Raw genomic sequence first — 11555 nt, forward strand, 5'->3', positions numbered from 1 at the left:
CCAGCCTTTCATCAGACCTTCAGTCCAGAGCCAAATGAGCCACCAGCACTGTGGGAATGTTTACTGCTGTAGAGACGCCTCCATACTCCGATCAGATTGGATGAGCCTCACTATAACGTGCTGAAATGTTTCTTCATGTGCAGATAGAAATGAAGACCATTTCCAACCCTTTGAATGATTGGCGAGTACTGCTCCCCGCTTAGTGGATGTTCTGTGTTTTCTGGCTTTCAAAAAAAGATGTTTGTCTTCCTTCCCTTCTGTACTAAAAACATACAACACCCATTTCACACCCAAAAGCCGCAGTGTGCGTCAAACTCTTCATTCTGTGGACCATAAAACCCTACAATTCCGTTTCCAGTGTCCTCAGCTCGTTTGAAACACATCCCTGATGTCAGCTCGCCGACTACTCAATCATGACTGATGATAGTGCGTCTGATAGGTTGAGGTTCAGTGAAAACATACACAGATACACACGCCGTGGTAATCCGACTTGCTGGTGGAAAGCAGAGCCGGGATCAGAGCTATAAAGAAGCACAGACAAGTTCAGTGAGAAACGAAACCACGAGGGTTTATGAAGTGCTTGATTGCATAATCCACACTATCAGAGGAACATCGCTCGTCTCTCTCAGAGATAAATAACAAGATCCTGACATGTAGAAGTTCCTCTCTCCTCTGTTTTTTACAGACACACAAACACCTGACAGGGAGGACTGAAGAGAAAAGGCCTCTGCTGTAGAGGCTGAGGGGAAAAGAAGAGCTTTATTTTTTCTTCCCCTCTGCTCGTTTTGGCAGGTCGTCTGTCCCCATTCCTGAGGTTCAGAACGAGTTCACGGAACACGCCGTCAAGTTCCAGAAATAAACTGTTTGCTCATGCGGGGGTGCGATGAAATAGTTTGGACAGAGACAAGAGTTTTCTCTCGCTAACGGAATGGCTAATGACATGTTTGGAGAGGATGTTGACAAATTTAGATAGTGCAAGTGTTAGACTACACAAGACGTCAGGTTGATTGTTACACCTGTGTTTTTTTATTGTCACGTCTATGCTCTGTTTTTTGATATCGTTATCAAAGTTAAGAATCTTAATCAGCTGTAAGTTTGCTGTTCAGAGGCAATAGATCCAATAACACAATTCACATTGAAAATTTGGGAGAAGATAAAAAAGAAATATAAGTTGCAGACAGAGAGGAAATACTGAACTGGGCTGCATATGACTCGGGATTTATACCAGGCAAACATGACTTTCAGTTCAAAGGATGGACAGAAAAGGGCATTACTGCACTCTGTGCCATCCTTAAGGAAGGGAAGTGTATGAGCTTTCAAGAATTAAAGGAAATATTTGCACTAGATAAGCAGGATTTTTTTCAGATACTTGCAAATCCCCAAAAAATTCAAATTGACTCTAAAACCGAATTTAATGGCATAATTAAAATTATAATAGAGGCTTACCACCTCTATTATAAATCTCGAGTCATCTCAGCCTTTTATAAAGTTCTGGGGGAAACAGGGTCAACTCAACACTTTACATCAAAAACAAATGGGAATCAGAGTTGAATATTGCAATCTCAGAGGATGATTAGTATAGAATGTGTATGACACATTGTACCACCACTAGCTCACAGGTATGGAGAGAGTTTGGCTGGAGAAACCTCACTAGGTTTTTTTTATAACCACCCAGATGAAGAGTAGGCAGCTGCAAACACCCCAGCCATGTCGGAGGCTCTGTGGTGGTCAAGAGGCCAACCACACACATGTTTTCTGGAACTGCTCTAAGATAAAGCCCTTCTGGGATGTTGTAAATAGGACTATAAATGACATTACAGGTTATGAGATTCCAAACTGTTCTGCCGTTATGTACTTGGGAAACATTGAAGAAGAAAAAGACAGGTATCTGATTAAAATTGTACTCATAGCCAGTAAAAAAGCTATCACCAGAAACACTGGTTTGAAATCATTCAGGATATCTATATAATGGAAAAGCTGACGTACCAACTAAAGCTCAGAGCACATACCCACGACAAGAGGGAGGACTCACGTACTAGAAATGTCCCTGAAAATGTTTATTTATGTTCATGGACTGTACTATAGCTTTTCTAAAATGACAATACATTTTTAAAAAAAGTATTTTTTAAAATAGTGTTCAGCGTGACTTGACAGATTATATTTTGATTGATATCTCAAGCTCTGATTGGAATCTCCCAGCGTCCATGTACAGTGATGGTAATGCTGTACCTGACGATTGATCCTCCGTGTTTGATCTTGAAGAGTCTGTCTCAGTATCTGTGAAGTTTAAAGAAACTTGAACGTCTGCAACTTGAATTCAGATTGAAACAAGTCTCATACTTTTTGGATTCATTCCACGATTCATACAAGACTCTGAATTACTTGTTTAGACGGCTACTGCGGCTACCAGTTGCTTTAAATCAGTACTAATATCCTAACAATCAGCTTTCAGCCAATCAACTCTCAGCAGGAAACCGTCGAAAGCAATCAACAAATGATCTTTTTAATGAGTGTTTGGCGGAGCAGGTTGTTTGACAGCATGGAGTCTGCAGTGAAAGTGGTGAATGGATTTCAGCTGTAAATGGTACCAGTATTTTCTGAGCCTCCATTCTTTCCTTTCTACTACCCACCCGTTCCCCCTCCTCCTCCCCTCCTCCCGCTCTCACCCTCCCCTCTGCAATACCGCGGTGTACTCAGGAGACCTTAGCTCCACTGAAGGTGGAATCAGTTTTCCTTTTCCACTGTGTCTTTTTCCCCCCACGCTGGAAAAGCCCCCGTCCCACCTCGCCGAGCGCCTGACTCAAGTGTGCTCCGACGTGCCCACATTCCTAGACAGTATCCCCAACGCCGGAACCGTTTACCGCCTCAGCCGGGAATGCTGATTTCCAGCCCAGGTTTTTCATCAGACCTAGTTTAGGCAGAGAGTAATACCAACCATTATACAGAGCAGACTTTCCCTCCATGTCAGTCATCTTACTTACAGAAAAATGCAGAGGTATGCTTTCTCTCTCTCTCTCTCTCCCTCTCTCTCTCTCTTAAACATTAGAGGCAAAGCGAGTGCCTGCAGCTCCGATGAGAAGTAATCATTTCGCTGAAAGTCATATTTTGACCTAGATTGAAGTCTCACTTCAAACTTAGATTCTCCACTGAGGCTGTTTAAGTCGAAGCTCAAACTTCCAGGGAGAATCACGGTGACCGAATCCTGAGATTGAATACAGAAGAGAATCAACCAGATGATGAAAACATTACATTTGATGTTCTCTCTATCTGCTGTGGCCGATCTAAGGAGAGTAGTTCTGGTACTCTGGTTAGATTGTTTCGCTACCAGCATATTGAATAGACCTGTAATACATATAAAATGCAGAACGCTTGAGAATTTAGTATATGCACCAATTGGATACTGGATTATATATTTTGCTGCTCCCAACCAAGAGAAAGAAAAGCAGTGGTTGATCGTCTGAGGGGGCAGCAAGCTGAACTTCCTTTAAGGTCAGCTCAGAATGCATCCATGTGCTGTGCTTGTTTTTATCTTCAGGTTCCTTCACTGTTCACTTTTCACGAAGTTCAAAACAAAAGTAAAATCATCCACCAAGTTCTCCTCCCTCCAAAGCTAGAAACCCTGATGGTTCAAATCCATAAAACACTGAATAAAGCAGTTTCAAGTTTTAATCCAGCATCTCTCTCAGATGCTCTAGAGGGGACACAAAAGAGAGATGTTGAATAAGTTTTTATTTATTTAGACTTTTTTTAAATTCTCTTTCAACTTTCTGATAAACAAGATAACAAAGAAAGCTCTTTGGAAACCAAGGCCGGGCTTACAAAAGGTGGAGAGTAAACAGCATTTGTTTTTCAACTAACACATCATTATTATTATTAGATTGGTACTAGGCTCAGGCTAGGGCTGGGCGATAATTCAAAAACGATAATTATCGTGATATATATATATATATATATATATATATATATATATATATATATATATATATATATATATATATATATATATATATATATATGTATTCTCTCAATAGAGATATAACAAATGTTCGATAAAAGTCTGATATAAATAAACCTGTAATTACACCCCGCGAAGACTGGAAAGGGAGGAGGTGCTAATGTGTCTTAGACGCTAGTTGCCACCCAACATTAGACAGAATAAGAAGACTGCATTGAACAGCCAATCATGTTGCAAGGTGAGAGGTAGGCGGGGCTTAAAGAAATGTAATGTAAACACAGCTGATAGTCTGACACTGTGTCGACTCAGCGTTAACTATCAACTTAATACACTTCATGAAATATACTTTCAGGATGTGGGTAAAGGAAGAGCACAGAGACAACTTCTGCTGTGCATTTCTAACACGTTTAATGTCCACTGCGACCGTAGTAAAACTGAACACTGAATAACCGTGATGCATTCACTGCACTGTGGGAAACAGCATCACTCTGCCGGTAACCCTTAGTAACCTAAAAGGTGAGTGCATAACTCAAAACAATACTCTACTAAACTGATACACAGAAAACTGTTTGATATATATTTGTTGTAAATGTAAATCAAATTATGGAAATAACCTCAATCTGAGAAAAATAAGAATCTACAAACTAAAATTTCACAAAAATCTCATCTTATACAAAAGACCTGCTTCCTGTTAGCAGTGTCAGAAATGATGGATTCAAGAAGCTCATCAGAAAACTAAATCCAGATACAAGCTAACAAACTGTCTTCAACTTTCACTCAAGAGCAAAAATCTGCCTTTAAATTAAAATCAAATAATGATTTGATATTTTGTCCTGATACTTATCGATATCGACTGATATGAAAAATGTTATCATGATAACATCTTTGTCTATGTCGCCCAGCTCTACATTGAGCCACATCTCTGCCCTTCAGCTCTCAGACAGCTGCTTCTACAAACCGAGTCCCTGCCTGCCTCCTTCCAGCTCAAATAGTTGTGCAGGCCAGGTCAGCAATACGCCACACCACAGGAAAATGAAGTTAGTCATTCAGAACACCAGGCCCAGTGTCCCGTCCCCACCCCACCCCTTACACTAACTCTACTACACCCTGTGTGTGTGATTGTGTGAGTGCATAAGTGTGAGCGTGCTGGTGTGTGTGTGTCGTCCTTCAGACAGCTCTCTTCTACTATTCATGTCCCGTCAAGCTGATCGGATATTGTCCCTCTTGAGATTGTCTCAAAAGGAGTTTTGTTCTCCTCAGGGGGGGGGGAGGAAAAACAGGAAGTTACATTCCTCAATAACCACTACTGAAATACTGCTGCAGGCTATCATTCAAGAATCACTGAACAAAACCAGGATTTAAACTCTCTCTTTGAGGTTTCTCACATGAAGAACAGATTTGGTAAGGATGATAAAGGCTGGGCTGTTCAGACTGAGGCGCTGAGGTATGAAGCAGCAAATAACTCACGGGAGTAAAACGAATCATGACAATCTAAAAATAACATGACGAGTTCATCTTGTGAGACGGAGCTCTGCCTGTGTTTTAGTGAGACAGTGATCCCACATTGATTATGATCGCCTGTAAAGTTGCATAAAGTCGCATCACTCGCCGGGTCCTAAAACAAGGACGCCTCACAGCCGCTCGGAGAAGTAGGTCACTGAGGATTCCATTCATTTGTACAGCGCTTTCCAAATAGTTGCGCTTTTCCACTCAGCCCAGGACTTCCAGCTGCATGTTAACCCTTTAGCAGCCTGCAGCTCTCTCACAGCACACTCACTGCACTTCATACTGATCGGTTAGTAAAATCACAACAATGTTCCTGACAGAGTTTGAAGGAATCAATACTCGGGAACATCTCAACAGAACATTTGAAGTGACAGATTTATTGAATAGAAGCTCTGAACTGGTCCAGTAAAGCAGCAGACTGATGCATCAGCCGAACTCTGGCACATACACTCAAACAAGCTACCACAACATACCAGAGGGATCACGTAACCAGACAACCTTCTCAATCTCACTCTTTTCAGCAGCGTGCGTCCTAATGTAAAGTCTAGAGCGCTGAAACAGGCTCTACCTCGCTGAGCTGAATCAGTGGACGGGAGGCCAACGCAAGCTGACACAGGTGGAAGAGGAGCTCGAGGGTGGGGCCCAAAGTTTAATGTAGAGGCACTTCATCGAAATACTCGTACTTCAGAGTGATTCAACTGGGACAGAGTGTTGCATAGAAAAATCTGAAGAAACGTGTTGTATGTTAACAATACCATGCATGTTGAAAAGAAGGAAATATGAACAGTTTTGAGAAGCCTTCAGGATTAATGTGTAGATTAGTTAGTGTGTGTCGAGAATGTAACTTTGCTGGACAGCTTGACAATGTTTCATATTTAGTACAGCAGTGATTTTGAATGAAAATAAAACTAAATGTACGGATTGAAATGAAATCCAGGAGTGTTGACGACAGTGTGTTTACTGTGACAGCATCTGTATCGGTCTGGTCCAGTCCACAGACTTTTCTTGAGTTCTACACATAGACTGTATAATTAATGGACGTAGTAGCCGTGACGTCACCCATCTGTTTCTGAAGGGCTGTTTTGAAGCCAATCGTCGGCAGGCCATATTGGAAATGCCAAACTCAACCTATCTTCATCCGAGCTAGTGTGAGGTAAAGAGGCGGGCTTTGAGCCTCCTAGCCAACAGCTACAGTGTTCCTGCCTGTCAGTCAAGTCAGTCAAGTCAGTCATGTCCTTAAATGGGGAAAACCAGTAATCTTAATATCTTCTGAACCGTCGGTTTATAAAAAAATTCACCCCCCATACAATGTGTGCCGATACAGAAATTAGCTCTTCAGACCGAAGCCGTTTTTGAACCAGTCTGTAAACATGTTTATTTATGCTGCAAAGATCGTCTTTTTTGAACTGGGGTGTGTGTGGTTTCCGGTGTTTCTGCAGCCAGCCTCAAGTGGATGCTTGATGAACTGCAGTTTATAACACTTCCGCATGGGTTCTACAGTGTGATTCCAACCATAAGTTAACACACATTGTAAATCACTGACCTGGTGACAAACAGAGAGCAGGTCGTCATGTCTGTTCAGACGCAAAAGCCTCACCCCCAATGTTTACAGAATAAGCAGCGTCTGTTATGGCTGAGCCGCACACGTCACAGCCAATACGTTCCCATTCTCGTCAATGCTCACGGCGTGTCTCGGCAGAGATACGCTTTGAGTCTATTTTCGATGGAGCCCGCGCCCAGCACACGTCAATCTGCACAGAGAAGAACTACTGGACAGGAAGTCAGGCACGAGGATCGCATGCAACTTCCACCAATTTCAAAATAAAACACCATATACGAACTCCCGACCGTTTAGATCAGAAATACTCATCGATTATGGATGTAAGCTAGAGTCAAGAAGAAGTCAAGAATCACATGTGTCCTAGCTGATCCATGATGACTTAGAGCGCCTGTGGAGTTATGAAGAAAGACACTCCCTGAACACATTTGAGTGAAAAGTCACAAACATCAAACACAGCTCAAAGTAATTCCATCTTTAACTCACAGTCCCTTTCATCGAGTCATCAGAATCTGAGTCCTCTAGTGGGGAAATACAGATTCATAAAGGGTCGGGTGTGACGTTTAATTACCACTGTGACTCCAGTATCACCACAAAGATCACATGCCGGGGTCTCTTTGACTCACGCGTCATGAACTGTACTCTGTTAACAAAAGAAAGTGACAAACTGTTGTTGAGTTGTCAAAGACGTCAGCCCCCCTCTGCCCGCCCCACGCCATCAATCCGCTCTGATCTGAAGCCGCCTGACGACGGGAGGGGTCGGCTGAGGAAACTTCATATAGTCTGCTTTGATGTGATCTACTTTATATTAAACAATAACACAGAGCAGCCGCTATTAACTGCAGCCACTGCCCATTGTAAACCCCGATGGAAACTCTGTGTAATGTGTGTGTGTCTCTGCAGGGCAGGGCCATTATGTCAGCCCATCAGATGTGTTGCTGAATGCAGATGTTGCTATAGGTACGCTCAGACGCCGGCTCTCCAGCAGCAGCAGCAGCACTTCTCTCTATTTTTCATGAGCCCAGTTGGTTGCCAGGGTTTTTGTTTCCATGGCCACGCTGCAGTCTGATGCAACAAAACCCAGCCAGAACCCCCCCTGGGTGCCTTGGCGCAATACCAGCCCAGAGAGCGATACAGCACTATAGGCTGGCACACTGACTGACTGACTGACTGACTGACTGATGTCTCCAACCAGCAACAGTGCCAGCTGAGCAAACACTACACACAACCCCTGTATCCGTCCACATTCCCTCTCTGACTGGCTTCGCTTCAGCAGCGCACCATGAGCAGTTTCATAACAGCAGTGATTCAGCTTTTTACGTCTCTTGATGGAGTTTCAGGAATGTTTGGGGCAGGAAGTGGATTCTAATGCCAGCGAGAGGCCTGTATACGAGTGTGTTTGGTCAAGGGTCAGGGACTGCAGGGATTTTGGGAGAATATGCCCTTAAAAAAGACATTACAATGAAATAAAATGGAGCTTTGTCTGTTAAAGCTGGGGTTGGTAGTCAGATTTTGATACACTTTTTGTTACACTGGTTAAAATTATCTTAGACAGAGTCCTGAGGAAATGCTACATTCAAATTCATGCTAGTTTTCCGTGGCTGCCAACCCTAGCTTTAAAGGAGGGGACAAACTATCAAAATTCATACTATCTTTGCCTCAAATATGAGAAAGGTAGAGTGGATACATCTGACTGCACTCTGGATCAGTGTTGAGTTTTCAGACCCTTCTAGCGACATTTTCAAAAAAGCGACTAGCAACAAATCTAGCGACTATTTTTGGTGTTAAATTGAGACTTTTGGAGACTGAAGTGAAAGCATGTATCGTTCTTACTCTACTCAATGAGCAGTGGATGCTGCTGTGAGTCCCTCCTAGCAGCATTCAGAGCAGGAGGCGTTCACCCCTCAGCATCCAGACTGCAAATGTATCACGCATGTACGAAGTCACCGCTGGCTGATCCCGCCTACTGTCTCTTTTTGGTCCATTTAGATTGTTAATGTAGATTGTATACATAAACATTTAATAATACTCAATATACACATGTATTTAAACAGATTGAATAGACTCCGCCCCCTTTCTGAGGACATCCGCTAAGTCCTGTTGATGCACAATCTGAACGATCTCATAGCTCATCATCAGACTGGCTCTACCAACAACCGCTGGAAAATCCAGAGCCTTTTAAAACATTGTCACCACATATGAATGGATGTAGTTCCAGTCGTCAGTGTCTCAACAACTGGGTCCTCTTACCTGGGTTGTTGGCCTCTCCCTCCAAGACCTGCAGTTCGGTGCACTCAGCGAGGGAGTGCTCCAGACAGAGCTGCAGGAAGCGGGCCTGGGTCCGGCTCACCCTCTTCAGCAGGGACAGCAGAGCCACTGTCTGCTCGCACTCGTTCCAACCCTTGAACCAGCTTGCAAGCACTCCCACCTGATCACGAAACATCATGGTCTGTGAAGGCGTGATTGTGGGGGAGACTGACTGTGGGGAGCGACTTCACCCAGATGGCTTGGATAAACTCTGGGTGTGGATGCAGGTGGGGTGTCTGTGTTTCTCTCAGCTGATCGTTGATGTTTGAATGTGCAGAGCAGTCGTTGAGGTTTCAGCTGAAGCACTGTAATGCCATTCCTAGCTTTCTTGGCAGCAGCGACAGCAGGTCAGCAGTCTCCAAATCTGGATGTGAATATATTCCTGCTGGCAGGGTTTCTGCGCCGTCTTCTTCTGTCTGATAATCTCTGTTGTGAAAGCTTTGGGGGGGTGTGGGGTGCTCTTCTAGTTCGGCATTAGCTGATATGAGCTGCTTTCGGCTGTCAGCTCCCAAAGGGATTGATATTTGATGAGTCAGCCTTCTTCCAGCACACTTTGTGTCACATCAGCTTCAGCCTCACTGGCATTTTCCTTCAGGGAATCCCTCTTAAGCCTGCAGGAGGATGTTAGAAGTTAGTGGAGGGAAGGAAGAATATGTTTAATAATAATTTTATTTATAGAGCGCTTTCAATCAAAGTGCTTTACAAAGCTTAAAAACAAATAACAAACAAAGACAAAACACATCATAAGAAACATCAGCAGTAAACAACAGTAAACAACAGTAAACAGGTGGGTCTTCAGCTTTGCTTTAAATACATCAACAGAACATGCTAACCTAATGTCGACAGGGAGACTGTTCCATAAAGTGGGTGCAAGGACTTAAAAGACCTGCTGACCTCAGGGACACCTAAAAGGCCAGTCCCCTGAGAGCAAAGTGCCTGAGCAGGCACATATGGATCCACCAGGTCGGTGAGATAAGAAGGTGCAGAGCCATTTACAATTTTAAAAGTCAACAGTAACACTTTAAAATCTGCTATGGCGTGAACAGGCAACCAGTGAAGAGAGGAGAGCACTGGAGTTATGTGCTCATACCGAGTTGTTATTTCTCCCGACAATCTCCCTATTTCACGTTGATGTCAATCAAATGAGTGTCACTCCACTTCTTTTTTAAGAAGTCCTCTACTTGAGCCTTATATACAAACCCCAAAAAACATCCACCCCTCCTCTCCCTGTAGATGGTTTGATCCAGAAGACACTGCATGAGATGGTTTCTGACAGCAGGTAAACACAGACACACAGACACACAGGTAGATCTGTGACACCGGTAGCTGAAGTGTTCGTTTAGACTAATTGTTATGAGTTCAACAAACTTCTGCACTGTTTAAAGATTTGATCCATCCCTCATGAAAGAGGTTTAGCCCTGTTCTTGCTAGCTAACTTAAGTTGTGGCGTGCAATAACGCAGCATCCTCTTTAAAGTTCATAAGGAGCGTTTAGAGCTGTGTGAGTCTGATGACAGAGTGCTGACAGTGTCACTATCACAATATCACAGGTGAAGTTATTAAATCACTACACTCTACCTGATAACCTCAGGTGGAGATGCAGAGGAAATCTCTTCCTTCTTTAAATAAAGAGCAGAAAGCAGCTGAAGATGCAGAGGTTACTGTAGGTCAGATAACATTTAGCTGTAGGTAATAAATATGATTTAAAGCAGGGGTTCCCAAAGTGTGGGTCGGGACCCCCTGGGGGGTCGTGAGATGTCTTCTGGAATGTTTCATTTTTATATATATATATATATATATAAAAATAGTAAATTTTACCCATTATAGTAAAAATATCAACAAAAATAGTAGCTAAACTTTAAATAAAACCTTGAAAATAGAAAATGTAATGAGTTTTCTGCTTTTATTTTTGCCAGACGACTCCTAAGTTTAGGGTTAGTGAATAGTTAATTATCAAAAGAATCAGTAGCAGTAGGTTAATTGATAATGGCACAGGAAACACAGACACATGCTCATATAGGTAGGCACATTTTCTGCAGACCAGCTAAATGAAGCCAAATTAAATCATTTAGAGGGACAGTGGGGGTCGTGAATCTTTGGCACCTACATTTTGGGGGTCACTGGCTGAAAAGTTTGGGAACCCCTGATATAAAGGACCCAGATAAATGACTTTAAAAAGCACATGGAGATATAGATTCATGTGACAGAGACTCCTGCATTGAAATAATAC

The 11555-nt window shown here is 42.9% G+C and overlaps 1 protein-coding gene across 6 annotated transcripts in view; it reads right to left on the reverse strand.

Annotated features, from left to right (window-relative positions):
• The window catches only part of samd4a (sterile alpha motif domain containing 4A), a 60359-nt gene that overhangs the window by 46411 nt on the left and 2393 nt on the right, over positions 1 to 11555 (reverse strand). For all 6 annotated transcript variants that reach the window (XR_004630902.1, XR_004630901.1, XR_004630900.1 and 3 more), the window contains exon 2: positions 9270 to 9937. Coding sequence is in view for 2 of the 6 variants with exons in the window: in XM_034681021.1 (XP_034536912.1) it covers positions 9270 to 9465 (196 nt within the window). In the remaining 4 variants the exon portion in view is untranslated. The remainder of the gene's footprint in view (positions 1 to 9269; positions 9938 to 11555) is intronic.

The sequence above is a fragment of the Notolabrus celidotus genome, chromosome 3 (genome assembly GCF_009762535.1).
Source record: "Notolabrus celidotus isolate fNotCel1 chromosome 3, fNotCel1.pri, whole genome shotgun sequence".
NCBI lineage: Eukaryota > Metazoa > Chordata > Actinopteri > Labriformes > Labridae > Notolabrus > Notolabrus celidotus.